At 53.1% G+C, this 17208-nt stretch overlaps 2 protein-coding genes across 2 annotated transcripts in view; one reads left to right on the top strand and one right to left on the bottom strand.

The window, feature by feature from the left end:
- The window catches only part of KCTD19 (potassium channel tetramerization domain containing 19), a 33271-nt gene extending 22405 nt beyond the window's left edge, over window positions 1-10866 (top strand). The window contains exons 5-16 of the mRNA XM_046682046.1: window positions 49-180; window positions 2227-2437; window positions 3589-3749; window positions 5046-5149; window positions 5635-5777; window positions 5979-6062; window positions 6331-6445; window positions 6847-7474; window positions 8837-9028; window positions 9207-9361; window positions 9708-9809; window positions 10753-10866. Of these exons, the coding sequence (XP_046538002.1) occupies window positions 49-180; window positions 2227-2437; window positions 3589-3749; window positions 5046-5149; window positions 5635-5777; window positions 5979-6062; window positions 6331-6445; window positions 6847-7474; window positions 8837-9028; window positions 9207-9361; window positions 9708-9809; window positions 10753-10866 (2141 nt within the window). The remainder of the gene's footprint in view (window positions 1-48; window positions 181-2226; window positions 2438-3588; window positions 3750-5045; window positions 5150-5634; window positions 5778-5978; window positions 6063-6330; window positions 6446-6846; window positions 7475-8836; window positions 9029-9206; window positions 9362-9707; window positions 9810-10752) is intronic.
- A 91-nt stretch (window positions 10867-10957) lies between these two features.
- The window catches only part of PLEKHG4 (pleckstrin homology and RhoGEF domain containing G4), a 9672-nt gene continuing 3421 nt past the window's right edge, over window positions 10958-17208 (bottom strand). Inside the window, exons 12-22 of the mRNA XM_046682935.1 lie at window positions 15686-15868; window positions 14933-15429; window positions 14607-14853; window positions 13749-13838; window positions 13443-13664; window positions 13180-13350; window positions 12928-13105; window positions 12412-12528; window positions 12034-12267; window positions 11831-11946; window positions 10958-11665 (exon numbers count right to left, since the gene is read on the bottom strand). Coding sequence (XP_046538891.1) covers window positions 11660-11665; window positions 11831-11946; window positions 12034-12267; window positions 12412-12528; window positions 12928-13105; window positions 13180-13350; window positions 13443-13664; window positions 13749-13838; window positions 14607-14853; window positions 14933-15429; window positions 15686-15868 — 2061 coding nt within the window. The 3' untranslated portion in view covers window positions 10958-11659. The remainder of the gene's footprint in view (window positions 11666-11830; window positions 11947-12033; window positions 12268-12411; window positions 12529-12927; window positions 13106-13179; window positions 13351-13442; window positions 13665-13748; window positions 13839-14606; window positions 14854-14932; window positions 15430-15685; window positions 15869-17208) is intronic.

The following is a 17208-nucleotide window of genomic DNA, read 5'->3' as shown; positions in this document are numbered from 1 at the left end:
ATCAGAAATAACCTTGTTAACTCATTTTGTTTCCCTTTGCTTTTCAAGTGAATTTTCTCCGCTTACGGAAGATTTTACTACCAGACAATTTCTCCAACATAGATGTGTTAGAAGCAGAAGTGGAAATTCTGGAAATCCCTGAGCTCACTGAAGCTGTAAGGTTGTACCGGATGGACATGGGTATGTCACCAGGGGAACCTTGACCTCCCCTTGACATTCTGGGGCAGTCCCAGCTTTAGCTGGAAAAGCCAAGAACAAACCTCTCCCCTTCATGACCCACTTTGGGTTTTGGGTGGTGGTGACAGAAGTGAGTGTTTTGGCTGACTTAGAATCTGAGAAGAGGAATTTGAGCCTGAAACCCTGTGTGCCCGTGTGCCCTGTCTGCTCAGCTCAGCCTCCTCACTGAGCTGTTGGTAGCTCAGCCCAGACTGGGTGGGGGAACCAAGCCAGAATATCCTGGGCAAGGAGGTGGGGCCCCAGGGCAGGCTTTCCCTGGGGCAGGGGAGGTCTGCCTTGCTTTTGGAAATACTGGGAGCTTGCAGCACCCACTCCCCACTCCCATCCTTCCTCCTCCTGGCACAACTGGAGGGCATGGGAAATTCTTAGGCAAATTCCCTACGAGTGATTCAGTTATCTTACCCACTCCCCAATTTCCTTGTTTCCCTAGTTTGAAACCCTTGGCTGCGTGCCTATTTCTGCCTGCTCCTGACACTTCCTGACCCCAGTCCAGTCCAGGCTTTCATGCTCCCAGCTGTACCTCACTCTAGTTTGCTCTTTTTTTTCTTAAGATTTTATTTTTCCTTTTTCTCTCCAAAGGCCCTCGGTACATAGTTGAGTATTTTTAGTTGTGGGTCCTTCTAGTTGTGGCATGTGGGATGCCACCTCAGCATGGCTTGATGAGTGGTGCCATGTCCACGCCCAAGATTCGAACTGGCAAAACCCTGGACCGCTGAAGCGGAGTGTGTGAACCTAACTACTTGGCCACGGGGCCGGCCCCAACTCATTTTTTAAATTTGCCTTTCATCATCCCATTTCCCAAATCCTGCACATCTATGGAAACTATTGTGCATGTTTCAAGGAGCTAGCTACATCATTGTGGCCTCAGCTGGCATTCTGAGAATGTCTAGAACTGCCTTGCACATGTGAAGTTTGGCCTGTGCATCACTAGACATGCCATGGGAATAAGGCCTTTCCCTATCTCTAGGCCCAGCCTCCTCCCCAAGCAAATACCCTATTTGGGGGTAGTAGCATCCTGCAGTAGATTTTAGGAGCCTGTCTCAGGGTCTTACAATCCACTTAAGGGGATGTGAGTTCAAATCACTCCTGCAAGGGCTTCTGCTCCTCAGAGAACATCGGTCACTGAAAGAGGGGTAGAGTGGTGCCTGCTCCACAAGAGCTATGTGAAGATGGAAGGGAAGCATGTTTGAGATGGGCCCTGTAAGCCGTGCAGCCACCCCCAAACACAAAGTGTGGTTTTTGCCTTCTATAAAGCACCATAACTGAAGTAAACAGCTCTGGTAGCCTGAGAGATGGACAGAGCTGCCCTCAAATCACTGCTCTGCCTCTGCTTCTGCCTAGCTTTGCAGTTTGGGGCAAGGTACTTACCCTCTCAGGACACAGTTTCCTCATCTGTGGTACGAGGATAGCACAACCCCTCTTGTAGGGTTGCTCAGAAGATTGGAGATGATCCATGAAAATCACCCAGCAGCTGTGCATTGTGCCCACTACAGGAGAACAAAGTCCTGCCCACAAGCCAGCAACCCATATATCCAACCTGAAAGTAACACCACGTATTGTGTCTCTGGGGAAAATTCTGTCCAGGGGCTGTGAATCTGGGAAGCCTGTAATGTACATTGGGTTGTATGATGTGGTTGCTGATCTTTACCTGTGGACAGTGAAAGCAAAGCTTAGAACTAAGGGAGATTCCTGTGGAGGCTGGGCCCAGATGACTACTATACTGAAATTTCCGAAATTCAAATGTTAGTGATACAGTGAATTAATGCCCCCTCTGCCCCACCGCCCAAGACATAGTTGACCTCTAAACCTGACTGAGTATACAAAAAGTTATACTGATTTTGAGAAGGTCCAGATTTGGGCTCTGCAGGGAAATAACCTCCTTCTGAGCCTCTTTACTACTAACTTAAGGCACCAGTAGGAAGCAAGACCCAAAGTTACACAGTTATGACCATGAGGAGTCTAGGAATCATCCCTTTCTCTCCGCCACAGGTGGCTGTTCCCGGACCTCCTGTCCTCCCCCGAGTCCTGGGAAGGTGGGCCGTGCTGCAGGCCTGGAGTCCATGAAGCCACTGTACATAATGGCCCTGGGTCTGCTCGTGAAGTACCCAGACTCCGCACTGGGTCAGCTCCGCATTGAGAGCACACTGGATGGAAGCCGACTGTACATCACAGGGAACGGGGTCCTCTTCCAGCATGTCAAGTAAGGCCTTCCTCAAAGAACATGGTCCCACTCAGGCTGGGCTTTGCCTTTCTGTAGGAACCAACCTGGGGCCTTGCCCACGAACCAAAGGAAAACAGTGTCCTTGGAGGCAAACCCATCATTTTAGCCACTCCCACCACCACCAGGCTAGTGCCTCAGAGAGGGCAGGTGCCAAGGTGCAAGGGTTCCCAAGGTTCAAAGCCTTCAGATTGTTTCATATTTCTGTTATCTGCAATCCACTGCTCTGGTTCTAGCCCTGTGCTAGGTCTTAAGTGACCAGGCCAGGGTCACAACCCTTAGGATGCTGGGTATTACCCCCTCCATGCAGATCCTCCTACAAAGGTCCTCCCCCAACCCTTGGGAGGCTCAGTGGACACACAGAGAGGCCAGAGCCAGGGGTGCCCCTCAGAAGCAAGGCAAGGCAGGCTTCCCAGAGGAGGTGATACTTGGCTTTTGCCTTAAGGGACAAGCTCAGAATGTCCCCATTAGTGCAGGGGCATGGAATTCCAATCCTGTTTTATAGAAGGGTAAACTGAGGTTCAGAGTAGAGCAACTTTCTTAGGGTCACAAAATAATTGGTACTAAAACTAAAGGTAGAAGTGGATTTTCCTGAGCCCCTGGGGAGAGGGCCAGCTGTCCCCAAACGCTGTCTTACCCCAATACACTTTGGATAGATGCCCTACCCAGAATGTCACAGAGGGCAAAGACAAGTGCCTTTGGAGGCAGGAGGTTGATGTTCAGACCCCCACCCTCTTTTCTGGGTACACAGGGTATCAGTAATCTCCCAAGATCATGGCACACTGCCACATAGTGACTGAGATGTCTTGGGCAGATACTTATGGGGGTGGGAAGGGTGTGGCTGGGCCCTGGCCTAGAACCTGAGACAGGACCTGGAGGCTTGTGATTAGTCAATTTAGAAGGCCTTCCTGAAAAAGGTCAAGTTCAGCTCCAAAAAGGATAAGCCTGTGTGTCCGAGCTTATCCTCCTACAAGATACCACCAGATTTCCAGTTAAATCAAGGAAATTATATCGGTGACAACAAGTTTGAGCTAGTGTTGGGCCAAGACATTCCAGACATGGAAAGTTGACAGCCTGGACTCCCTTGGGGTGCAGTGCTGAGGCTCTCTGTGACAGGCCTTTCTTCTGGGCAGGAATTGGCTGGGGACTTGCCGGCTGCCCCTGACTGAGACAATTTCTGAGGTGTACGAGCTCTGTGCCTTCCTGGACAAGAGGGACATCACCTATGAGCCAATGAAAGTGGCTCTGAAGACTCATCTGGAGCCGAAGACTCTGGCACCCATGGATGTGCTCAGTAAATCAGGAAGCTTCTGAGTTTTAATTCAGCATCAGGGGATGGTTTGGGGATCAGAGAGGAAAGATGAGGCTGGCCAGGGCCAGGAACAGTAGATGGAAGAGGAAAGGAAAGCCAGACCAAGATTTGTGGGTTTTGCCTAAAGGGAAACTTTCACCCCTTCCTCACCCCAGCCCATGAGTAGCCTCGAGCAGTTCAGACTGACCCAGTGTGGAACTGCACAGGTCCCCAGGGGCATGCCTGCTCTGGCTCTGGGAGCTGACATGCTGTGCTCATTGGGTCCTCTCAGCCATCTAGGGAGGAACAGTCCCTGGGTCCATTTAACAGATGAAGCAGAGGCTCAGGGAGGCAACCTGCTCAAATTACAGTTAGCTCATGGTCACGCCGGCATTTGAATCTGAGTCCAAAGTCAGTGTTGTTTTTATCAGCTGCCTATAACCTCATTAACAAAAAGTGTTTTAGGTCAAGTTTAAGGTGTATTACTATCATTCAGCTACATTTGACATTTATTGAGCACCTACCACATACCAGCACAGGAGTAAACACTAGGGGTATAGAAGAGAGCAAAACAGCCCAGTCCCTATCTTCATGGAGTTCACAATCTAATTATACACCTCTTACCTCTTGGTTATATAATCTACTTATATACCTTTGATTCACTACAAAGCTCATTAGAAACTGGTTCCCAAACATCAGAAAAAAGCCTAAGTCTAGTCGCCCACAAGAAAAGGGTCATGGATTCATCTTCCCAGAATGAAGCCCCACTCTCCAGACATGCCTAGAGGCTTGGTCTCTGTAGAAGTGACAATGATGAGAGCTGGCTCTATGACATTTGCCAAACCATAAGCACAAACATACAGAGGGACTCCTAGCTCCAGTCTGAGTGGCCACATGAAAAGTTACACACCCAGCCAGAAACCAGAAGCAGTTGGTAATGGAGGTGGCAGGAACATCGGCCCAGCTTTCCTGAAAGAGGTGGGTCAAGGGAAGAGCAGCAGTGCCCTTGGGGTAGAGATTCCTGAGGGCTTACCCTCCCCACCCCCACTTACCAGCTGACCTTCAAAGCTGCCATTCCAAACCTACCTCACCACCCAGGAAACTGTATGGTAAGCCACAGGGAAGGCCTGAGTAACAGAAAAGGTTGGTGTCAGGGATTTCTGCTGCTTCTCAAAGGAGGCAACACAATACGACTGATGAATGTATTGAGTCTTAACATGCAATACATTATTGACCAAAATGCCCTACCTAATTTCCCTTCTGGTCATGTGATATGTTCCTTTTCATTGGTTTCCTTAGATGAGGAGTGGACAGCAGAAATCACTGTGTATTCCCCTCAACAGATCATCAAAGTTTATGTTGGAAGCCACTGGTATGCAACCACCCTACAGACCCTGCTGAAGGTACTGCTGGCCCCGGGCTGCCCTCCTCTCCCTTTGGCTTCTGTGGCTGAGCTGCATTGGAACCTGTCCCCTGACCCTCAGACAGCCTCCAGCACCTGCTTAGAACAAGGACCTTTCCTCTGCTCCATGGCCCAAAGTGCTCTTATCATATGAGCAGCATGCTGGGAAGGCCCTCAGGAGTTTGGGTAGGGAAGAGGCCAGTCTGAGGGGCCTGGATCAAGCAAGAATAAGGGTGGTGTTCCAAATGACTAGAGAGGGTAGTCTACGGACCAGCAAAACTTGAAGCAGAGATGATGTGCTTCTCTCTGGAGATTCTGCTCTCCACTGTGGCTCCCTGTAGTTGACAAGAAAGGGAGATGGAGATCCTAAAGCCTCTGCTCTAGAACGGTCAGGAAAATGAAGTGAGAGAAGACTGACCTGCCTTTACTAAAGACCTAGCCCTTTAACTAACAGACTAACAGAGCCTGGTGTCCAACCCCTTGCAGTATCCAGAACTGCTGTCCAACCCTCAGAGAGTATACTGGATCACATATGGACAGACCCTGCTGATCCATGGGGATGGCCAAATGTTCCGACACATTCTCAACTTCCTGAGACTTGGAAAACTGTTTTTACCATCTGAATTTAAGTAAGTGAAGGAAGGAATTCATATGATGAAATCCCATCCCTCTGCAACAAAGGAAACTTGAGTTAGCAGCCTTCAGGGAGGAGGTTGTATTATTTCCAACATAACCTTTGAACTGCTATTCAAAGCAGCAGCTCTGGAGGCTTATGCCCCCACCCACACTCCCACCCCAGCTGCTCAGTCCAACATCTCTGTCGTTTTCAGGGAATGGCCCCTCTTCTGCCAGGAGGTAGAAGAATACCACATCCCATCCCTCTCAGAAGCCCTTGCCCAATGTGAGGCATACAAGTAAGGAAACTTTGCTTTGGACATCACGTTCTGGAGTATGGACCTTTATATTCCTCTTGGGAGCCCTGTCCTATGTCCTGTCTCCCAGTAGAACCTGTTCTCCTTGGGGTTATGGGGTGGAGCAGGCCCAGGATTGGCCAATGACTTAAGCAAAACCCTTCTCCGCCACTGTCTAGAATTAACTCCCAGCCAAAGGGCAGACCTGACCAATGGTTGATGGGCTAGGGGAAGCTTCTGCTCACTAACCAACCCCTCTTGGCATGTGCAGGTCATGGACCCAGGAGAAAGAATCTGAAAATGAAGAAGCTTTTCCCATCAGGAGGCTGCATGTGGTGACAGAAGGGCCAGGGTCACTGGTGGAATTCAGTAGAGACACCAAAGAAGTAAGTCCCAACCTTCTTTGGTTTGGTGTAGTCCTCAAAGAGCACCACTACGGGGCTCAGGGGGAAGACCTCACTACTGAGGGACATGGCAAAATGAAAGAGCAGGGCCTACATGGGTTCCTAGCACAGTAACTCGTTTCTGAACCTCGAAGGAGACACAGGGAATTGTTGGCTGCTTGTGGCTTGGGATGCTGATAATATGTCCCTTTGGAGTGTGAGAGGCCCCTGGGCTGGCACCACCCCTACTCAGACTGAGCCAAGTTCAGTCTGACCCATGTAGGGGATGGGATTGTTCTGGGTAAGCCAATTGAAGTCTTGGAGGCCCAGCTTATTATATCTTGGGGGAAAGCTTCAACGTGGAAGCATAAAATGCCCAGAGCTACTGTGCCCTTCCTCCTCAGACCACAGCTTGCATGCCTGTGGACTTCCAAGACTGCAATGACAGGACTCCATGGAACAAGGCCAAGGGGACCCTGGCCAGGTCCAGCCAGATGGAGGAGGCTGACCAGTACTCCCAGACCATCCAGGTGTCCCTGTGCCGAAGCGCCAAGAGGGCAGGCAATCCCAGCACATACTCACACTGTCCTGGCCTCTGTGCCAACCCCAGACACTGGGGGGCTCACCCTGAGAGTCCTCCCAAGAAGAAGTGTACCACAGTCAACCTCACACAGAAATCTGAAATCAAAGACCCTCCTGTCACCCCCATGCAAAAACTCATCTCCCTGGTGAGAGAATGGGACATGGTCAATTGCAAACAGTGGGAATTCCAGCCACTGCCAGCTCCACGGAGCAGCTCCTTGGAGGAAGCTGCCCTACAGCTCCCCTCAAGAAGTGAGGCTGCCTCCCAGCCTAGCACCTCAGCTTCCTGGAAAGGCCATTCCACAGCCTCAGAGAAGGACCTAGGTCCACAGGCAGGGGCTGGGGCTGGAGCCAAAGACAAGGGGCCAGAGCCAAGCTTTAAGCCATACTTCTCCATGAAAAGAGCTGTCACCCTGAAGGACTGGGGCAAGCAGAGGCCAAAGGAGAGAGGTGAGTCCTGTCCCATCCGTGACCTAAGTCTCATTTAGAACAGAGAAGGCAAACCTTGGCCAAGACCATAGAGTTAGTGACACTGGGGGACCAGAACCCTGCACGCACAGATGCAAGCTCTGTGCCAAGCAGCAGATACAAGAATGACTGACACACTGGCATGGCTTGAGGGACCAAGAGACCACAAGAGGCAAAATGATGAGTGCTATGGGAAGGGGGTGGCTGTGAAGTGACAGCAGCACAAAGGAGGCTAGGGGCTGGGGAGTCAGCAGAGGAAGGAAGGAGAAGCCTCAGCTACTTGTGGAAACACAGATCACTGGTCTAGCTGGAAGCCAGGCTTCCCTGGAGAAATGATGGGAGATAAGGCTGAAGACAAAGTAATCAGGACAGGTCTTCTGAGCCAAGTTCAGGACCTGGCACTTTGTTCTGATCCTAAGGGAAGTGGGCAGCCACTGAGGCATTTTAAACAAGGGAGCAAGCAGTCAGGTGTGCACTTAGAAAGCTTGCTCCAGGAGCAGAGGAAATGCAACAGCAGGAGGGGAAGTGTTATAAGTAGTGAGGTCATTCTAGGTAAAACAGGCTAGGCAGTTGTGGGAGGAAGGGGAGAAGGATCAGGCCAAGCAGGGGCCAAGTTTCTGGCTTGGGTGACTGCAAGAGGGGTGGACGGTTACTAAGGTGGGATGGACAAGAGAGGGAGTAGACTTGGGGAAGAGGACATGTTATGTGTAACGTGCTGAGAGACATCCAGGTGGAGAAGTCCAGGAGATAGGTCTGTGGGAACTGGGCCGAAGAGAGGTGTGTTGTGTATGGTGGGGAGGTGTGGAGATGGCCCAGGGAAGTGGGCTGAGAACTGCCATGACGGGCTGTTTCCTCTGCTCCTTCAAAGTCCTTCCTACAGTATTGCTGCCTTCCCTTTTAGTGGCTCAGGCCTTGCTTGGAGGGGCCTTCTTGGGTCCTGCCTGTGAGCCCCAAGTTGGTCTGTCAAGCATACTCTTCAGAGTGGACACGCATCAAAGGCTTGCCCAAAAAGCTTCTCTCAATTTACAGTTTTACAAAGATTTCCAGTCCCAAGCTGGGTTATTATCAGCCCTATTTGAACCACTCTTGGTTCAACATTGGAATTTGGAAAGTTCCTTGGAGTTCTGAAATTTAGGATTTGGCTTGCAGTGATTCCAGGGCAATGAAGAGAGGAGAGCCAGGACAGGCCCTGCCAGCCCAGGGTGCCACTTCCGAGAAGCAGGAAGCAGCAGCTGCTGGAAGGTTGGGATGACTGACTGCAGTAGTCTGTCACCAGACGTCCCCCTCCCTGCTTGGTCTCTGAAGTGGCTTAAGGAGAGCCCCCTCCCCACATTATTTTCACAGAAAGCCCTGCCCCTGAGCAGCCTCTGCCTGAGGCCAGTGAGGTGGACAGCACAGGGGTTATCCTCAAAGTGACCCACCCTCCTGTGGTGGGCAACGATGGCTCCTGGATGTTCTTTGAGGACAGCATCATCTACACCACACAGATGGACAACCTCAGGCACACGCCACCCACAGCCAGTCCCCAGCCCCAAGGTAAGGCTCTGGAGCCATGCCTGGCCTGCACTTCCTTGTGAAGATGCCTGAGCCCCTACCCAAGGTACTTGAGGGAGACAGTCTCCCTTGGGATCCCTACACCTCTCTCCTTACTCCAGAGTAACTCTGACGCCCTAGCTGCAGGCAGATGTGGCCACATTCACTCTCTCCTTCACAGGGATGACTTTCTTGAGTTTCCCTCTGTCCTGGGAAGAGATGTTTTATGCACAGAAATGTCACCGCTTCCTGACAGACATCATCTTGGATTCCATCAGGCAAAAGGACCCCAAAGCCATCACAGCCAAGGTGGTCTCCCTGGCCAACCGGCTGTGGGTATGTGATAGGCCTAAGGCCTTGTTCCTTCTCTACCTGTCCTCTTGCCCTCCCCCCACCCCAATAAGTGGTGCAAGGTAAGAGGAACCAAGCTAAGAAGGGGGATGAGGGAAATAGGTCAGGGGCAGAAAGGGCAGGTAAGAAGGGCAGGGACAGGAAGACAAGGCAGCAGCATCTGGACCAACCCCTGGCCAAGGGGCAGTTTGGAGTGATAATGCCCCCCGAGCTCTGCGGCTCCTGCAGGTCCAGTGAAGCCCCTGCTTTGCATCCCACTCTGAGGGGCTCAGAGCAAATGTGTGTCAGCCAGCTGCCCCCAGACCTGCCTGACCGTGAGCTCTTCTGGCAGACCCTGCAAATCAGCCCCAAGCAGTTTGTGGTGGATTTGCTGGCCGTCACCGGCTTCAAGGATGACCGGCACACCCAGGAACACCTGTACAGCTGGGTAGAGGTGAGGGCCACTTGCACTCCACTGGGAATGGTGACCCTGTGGATGTGTCAGATGGACACTGTCTTGCTGCACCTGCATGAGGGCCAGGCCAGTACTGCCCAGAAGGCGAGGCAACCAGCTAGACCTCTGGTCCCTGGTCCTGGGGAGGGAGAAACGATGGCTGAAATTAACCAGTCCAGAGTGGTCAAAAAAGCATTCAGGCGACTGGTTTTTGTAATTTTCCTCCAATGATACCAATTTTGCCTTCATCACTGACAACCCTGGCCACACTCGGGGAAGCATTATAATATGAGCCCAACCTTTTGGGGTGCTGAAATCAGAGAAACTATTGACAGTCAGACCTTCTTAATGGCTGATACCAACTTCACCTGCTTAGCCATGATGTGACCACTTTTGTACATTCCCCTCATATTTAAGCTGCTTTAAAACATTCTTTACAAAGAAAAAGAAAATGTCCTATAAGGGCAAAGGAATGACCCAGGTTTTTTGATTCCTTAAAATAATTTTAGGGCTCAAAGTTTTTATTTTAACATTGTAGGTAAAAAAGATTTATCTAATTTCCCATTAGTCTGATATTTCTATAATCAAGGGCATTATTACAACACCTTTTACCATAAACACACTAGTACCCAATTACTATTAGGCCTCTGACCTAATATTGATTGGAAAGGTGAAGTCAGCATCTGCGGCTAGAAGGTGGAAGACCAGTGGCAGGAATCATACATTTTTGACCCTCTGGTTATTCTCTTCGCTCCCTGGTAGCCACCCCTAGCCACAGCCCTGTGAGATGCCTTTGGGCAGAACTGAGCCCAAGAGCATCAGGTTCCCAACAACTGGCCTTGCCCTGCCCCTGCACCCACCCAGATGAGAGGACCCCGCCCACACACAGCCAGAGTGGGCAACTGGCCAGCACGTCAGAGATAAGACCAGCCTTTCCTTCCAGCTCACACTGCCTTTTGCCAGGAAATATGGTCGCTGTGTGGACCTGCTCATCCAGAGGGGCCTGTCTAGATCTGTCTCTTACTCTATCCTGGGAAAGTACTTACAAGATGGCTAGGGTGCCCAGCGACGCTGCCCCCACATACCCTCAACTGCCAAAGTTCATTTTAACTGGGGATGTCCCCAGAACACATGTGCCCATCCAAGGGTGCATATCAGTCTATTTTTTATTATAAACAAATAAAGAGTAAATCACGAGCCAAGGGCCTGGACTCCCTCTCTGAGATGCCAAAGACCTAACAACCATTGACATAATTTTAGACAACAACTGTAATTGAAAGCTATTCAAAAAGCATTGAGTAAATATAACCAAACTGACCCAGGAAAGAAGGGGCTGGGCCTGGGGAGCTAGAGCAGGCAAGAATAAGGGTCCAATAAGGGTGGGCCTCTCCCTAAGTTTGGGGAACTTGGCTTTGAAACCTGGGGGTAGGAAGCAGCTGCTGGGAAGTCACCTGTGTTTCTCCTCTGGGGTGGGGCAGCCCAGTCACTGCCAGAGCCACTTGGTGCCCCACCAGCCAAGAGCATGGAAACAAACACACACCATCTGCTTACCCTAATCCTAACCCAAAACTGGGGTAAGGAGCTGGAGAGGGGGACGGGAGAAGGGGACACAGGGCCAGGAGCCCAGGATCAGGGTGCTCATTCAGGCTCTGCAGCCAGGGCCTCTGGAGAGGCCCCTCCTGGTCTGCCAATGGGCACAGACCTCAGAAAGGGGAGTCAATAGGGCTGTGCATGTGGGCTGGAGGTGGCCCAAGTACCAGCCATGCCCTCGTCACAGCAGATCCTGAGAGGAAGTGATGTTCCTTGGATCTAGAGACTGCTGGATCCACTGTCCACCTTCAAGCCTGGGCTCAGACCTATGGTGCCAAGTTGGGCATGAGTGTTTATTTCCCCAGCTTGGGGTCCAGGTGGGGTCTCTGGGGAATGGCTCTGGCCCAAGGCCCCCACCTAAAGGAAAGGCAGCCATAGGCCCAGGCTGGGCTGAGGAGGGGCTGGCAGGTATACGGCAAAATGGCACTCACATAAGACAAGTCTTCCAGGCCCCTGCCCAGGGCCTGCCCTGACACACAGCTGCTGTCAGAGCCACTGGAGCCACTGGCTGATGGGCACTGGGACGAGACCTCTGAGTCCTCAGGAGCTAGGGAGGGAGACTGAGTGAGCTGTCAGCAGGGCAGGCCCAGAACTCAAGCTCTGCCCTCCTAGCTCTGGCTAAGCCCAGACCTACTCAAAGATGGCTGGCTGCTCAGTTCTGCTTCAGCCTCCAGCGCTGCTTCCTCTGGGAAGCTGGTGGGATACAGGGGCCAGCGGAGGCCCAGAAGAGCTGGGTCTCTGTACAGGTGCAGATTGAGGGACCCCAGTACAGAGCAAGAGGCAGGGTCTCCAGGAAGGGAGCTTGAGGCTCCCAGGTAGGGGCTGTCATAGTCAAACGGGGCCACAGCAATGGAGGCCCGAGAGCGAACTGCATAAGAGAGAGGGTCAGGTTGAGACAGGTCAGAGCCCACCTGGGCCAATGTCCTGAGGGGAGTGCAGGCCAGAGCTGACAGAGGTCCATGTTGCCTCCTGCAGCTCTCCTCACCCCCGACCCCTGTAGCCTGCCTGCTACCTCGGCACTTCAGGACGTAGTTGATGGTGCGGTCGCTGATAGCTTCCTTGCTGGGGGCGATGTCTCGGAAGGCCTTGCTCCCCACACCCATGGACACCATCTCAGCCATGCGTACCTCTGGAGTGGAGAGAGAGCATAGATGGGGTCCCTCTGGACATCAGCCTGACCCTCGGGCCTCTATCTATCCCTCCTGTACACCCACCACCCAGCAGATTAACTCTCCTGCGCACTGAGCCTTTGTGGTGCCAGGCTCTCTCTTTGCAACAATCCCGTGGGCAGGTGTCATAATTCCCCTTTTAAAGATGAGACCTCTGATAGTCAAAGAAGTTAATACTGTGTCCACAGTCAGATATAGTGACAGCAGGACTGCCTGACTTTGAAGTTCTTTCCTCTTCACTGGCTGCTGCCAATCCTTGTCCCTGCTCCCAAGCATTTCCAGGTCTCTAGGCCCCCTCTGGGACAATCTAAGCTCTCCAGGGAGGAGAGTGTGGGTTGAAGTAGGGGGCAGGGACCCACCCTTGTTGTGGACGGCCTGCCTCCAGAGCAGGCGAGAGATGTCAGCTGTCCAGGCCTGCTTGGTGGCCAGGCTGGCAGCTTGCAGCACAAAGGTGTCTCTGGCCTTGCGACGGCGGAACCAGATCTCAAAGCGCAGGTTGCTATCCCCACAGCATTCAGTGAGGCCAAGGTCTGCCATCTGTGTTGTTGGGAGAAGGGCTTGGTGAGGCACTGGGGGAGCAGGATGCACAGGGCAGGGTCAGGTGGGCCTACCTTGAAGGAGCGTTTGTAGGCAAACGTGTCAATGCCTGTAGGTCCTCGGCGAGGCTTGCTGAAGAGCAGCAGCTCTTCAAAGAGGAAAACGCGGCGCAGGGACTTGTGGCGCCCAGTACGCACTGTGAACTCATCCTGTCGCACCAGTTGCCCCTGTTCCTTGAGGTTAACCTGCCAATTTGGGGCCCGGTGGGTGCCCAGCCTCGTCTGCCCCCTCCCTTCACACCCATTACAACAGCCCACCATAGCCTGAGATGACTTACATCACAGCCCTGGATGGCATCCATCGCTAGCAGGTCATTGCCATGTCGCAGCTGGAAGCGCACGAGGCTCTGGGCAGCCCGCAGGGCACTCAGCTCCTGTGTGGGCCCCCCACAGGCCCGCACCAGCTCCTGCAGCAGCAATGCATACTTGCTCATGCGCTGGATGGGCTTCAGCAGGTAGGAGGCCAAGTCCATTTGGTCCCCCAGTGCTTGCTGCTTGTCCTACCAGGTAGTGGGGAGACCATCAGGCGGCTTCAAGGTACTCCCTCCATCCCCACCTCCCCTTACAGACTCAGGCTCACCTACCTTGAAGAAGGTGTGACCATAGCTGGTCATCAGGGCATCAGAGCGAGGTTTATTCTTGCTGTAGAGAGCATACATCCCAAACTGCACCCTCTGCAAAGACACATGGCTCAGCTGGGGTGCCAAAGGGCCAGCTCCCAAAGTTTGCCCCTGCCTCCTAGGGCCAGACCACTCTCAGCTTGAGAAGACCAAAAGGTCAACAGACAGTTCCTAGGGAGGCCTCCCCCTGCAGATCCAATTTACCCTGTTTTGAATGAGGGGTGATCTGGCAAGAACAGCACTGTGCAGAGTGGGGCTTGCCCACAGGCCCTCTGGGGATGAAGTCCTGCATCTGGCTCTGCTCCTCCCACAGCTCTGAGAGCATCCCTCTGGTCTCACCTCACCTCACCTCAAACTGCTCCTTCTCTTGCTCACCATACTCAGCTACATTGACCTGACTCTTCCTTGACCACTGGGCCTCTTTCCTGCCCCAGGGCTTTGCACTGCATCTGGATGGAATGCTCTGAGACTCTAGCCCCTCCCTCTGGCCTCAGCTCAAATGTCAGCTCCTCAAAGAGGCCTTGCTAACTGCTCTTGCTAAAGGGGGTACCCCTGCTCCCCACCCCCGTGGCTAACTCACAATCATCCGTCCATCCCGACTATGTTTCTCCTAGCCCCAACTAGAATCTGGAGTTACTTTTTTCACTTTTATGTCTCCTCTACTAAACTAGGAGCACCCTGAGGGGCAGGGACCTTGTAGGTCTCACTTACAGCTATACCAAGCACAGGGCCTGGCACCAAGCCTGTGCAAAATAGTTCTTTGTTGAGTGTGGCAAAACTCACACTTGTTCAGCTGGGGGCCATGTGGCCTGTGGGGCTTACGTGGCGCAGGAAGGCATAGGCCACCCTGGGTGGGTGCCGTGTGCAGGCTTCCAGCTCACGCAGGAAGAAGTGGCAGTGGAAGTCCCGCAGCTTCTCCAGGTTGCCAAAGAGGTGGGCATGCTGGCCACGGAGGCCCTGGGGCACATCAGGGCGATCCAGCTCAGGGAAGTAGTTCTCTATGGTGTAGTCAAGGGCACGGACATATTCCCGCTCTGTCGCCACCATCTCTGCCAGCACCAGCTGGAGCCTACCAGGTAGTGAAGTCAGGACCAAAGACATCTGCTCTGCCCTGACACTGCCCTCCCTGCCCTGCCCACTGCCTGCACCTGTTGGGGCTCCTGGGGTCAGAGCTGCCTGGTGGAGGCATGGTAGTGGGGGATGACCGGGGCTGGGCAACATCTCCAGCCTCTGGTCCATGGCAGGCAGCCACAATGGCCGCATGGTGGCAGTGGTGGGCAGGCTCTCTGAGACTCTGCCCCAGATTCCGATCAAGGCTGTATGCCTTCCTCAGGGGAGGTACAGAAGGGACCTGGCTGACAGACAGGCTAGCTGTGCTGCCCGTCGGTGGTGGCTTCAGTGCAGCCTCTAGCTTCCGGTCCAGGGCCAGCCAGGTGTCCTGGCACCGTGCCCAGGCCCAGCGGCATTCCTGGCGGATGCCTTCAGACCCCAGCCCTGTGGCCAGAGCCCACATCTTTCGGAAGTGGGCAGGAGGCAAGTCAGGGTGCTTGGTCCAATGCAACTGCAGCCGTTCCAGCACGACTCCCGGGCGCTCCTGCTCCAGCTCTGCCAACACTCGCTGCCCCTCCTCAGCCCATGTCGAGGCCTGCAACACCAAGGCCACACAGGCACTGAAAGAGAATCCCACCGAGACCGCCAAGCCTTCTCCTCTGCCCACTCTCCATCCCCACAGGATGTTGGCCCCAGGCCACATCCCTAGTGGTTAGATTTGGGGGTCAGACTGAAGACAAGGAGAGAGATGCAGCAGAACATCCAGGAAGAGCTCAGGCTGTGGTGGAGCTGGGCAGCCATCCTCTGGCCCCACTGACCACCTGGAGCCAGGGATGCGACCCCTCACCAACCTGCTTGAAGAACTGCAATAGCTTCTCGGCATCTGCCAGCTGCTGCCGCCGCTGGGCCAAAGCCCTAGAAAATTCAGTCAGCTGGGTTTGCAGGGCCAGAAAGTGGGCTCCAGGGGGGCCCAGTTCAGCTGCCTCCCAGCCAGCCAATGGCTGCAGAAACTTCTCCCCTCGCCTGACCTGCTCCTGGAGACAGAGACTAGGCTCAGCCGGCCCCAAGCCTGGTGGTCAAGCCCCCAAGCCCAGGTCTTTTCCATGGACATCTACACGTCAAGTGTCTCCTATGATTAAAGACCTTCCCTTCCACTCACTCCCTTCTCTCTCTGCGCCCCTCTCCACAGCCAAACTTCCTGGAGGAACTCTCTGTCCTCACTATCGCCACTTTTTCACCTCATCAGCTCACTCCAACCCCACTTCTGCCCCCCATCCCCTGCACTTCTCAGGCCTCTTCTGACTACTGCTCAGTAACATCCGTTCGTCTGCCAGCTGCCCTGCCCCATCCCCACTCTCCTGATTTTCCTGGTCTTGCTCTGGTGGTTCCTCCTTTTGCTCCCTGTCCCTCACCTAGGCCGTTAAATGCTGGGACTCCTGAGGACACTCCACTCTCTCTCCCCAGGCAATCTTGTGTCACCACACTTCAAACGTTGCCCACACACCTATATCTCCCAAGTGACCCTCTGTAGCCAGATCTCCCCTCTGAGCTCCAGACCCAAACCCCAAGGGTCTTTCTCTCATTTCCTCACGGTCATCTGCAAAGCACAAAGACTGGATACATGAAAGCCCTTCCCCAAGAAAGTCCTTGTCTCCTGGTCCCTCTCTCAGGGAACAGCACCCATTCATCCTTATAACCTCTCTCTCTTCTCCCCTCTCTTATGTATCCACCATCAAATCAATTTCTCAACTCCATCTCCTCTGCCACCATCCTGGTCAGAGCAAGTATCATTCCCATCGAGACCATTACCACTGCCCCTTCAATGGACTCTCCACATCCATCTTCCAAGTCACTGTCTTCCCACACATTAGGGTTATCTTCCTAGAACACTGATCTGATTATGTGACTTTCCTGCTTAAATTTTATACTGCTACAGGGCCCAGCAATCTGGCTACTGACCACTTTTTCACCCTTGTTTTACCTCACCTCACCCCACTCTCCCTCCCTCCTATGCTCTGCATTTCAACCTCACTGTCCTTCTTATGCTTCCTCAGGCAAGTAATGCTCCTTCTTACCACAGGATCTTTGCACATGCTATTTGCTCCCTGAGCCTCGAATATCTCTTATCCCCAATTCTCTTCTGCCTGGCTAACCCCCACCTATGCTTCAGCTCTCAACTCAAAGTCACTATCTTGGGGCCAGCCTGGTGGTGCAGCAGTTAAGTGCACACGTTCCACTTTGGCAGCCCAGGGTTCACTGGTTCGGATCCCGGGTATGGATATGGCACCGCTCATCAAGCCATGCTGTGGCAGGCATCCCACGTATAAAGTAGAGGAAGACTGGCCCTGAGCTAACATCCATGCCCATCTTCCTC

The sequence above is a fragment of the Equus quagga genome, chromosome 13 (genome assembly GCF_021613505.1).
Source record: "Equus quagga isolate Etosha38 chromosome 13, UCLA_HA_Equagga_1.0, whole genome shotgun sequence".
NCBI lineage: Eukaryota > Metazoa > Chordata > Mammalia > Perissodactyla > Equidae > Equus > Equus quagga.
Note: the sequence above shows the minus strand (reverse complement) of the source record. Positions and strands in the feature narration are given on the sequence as shown.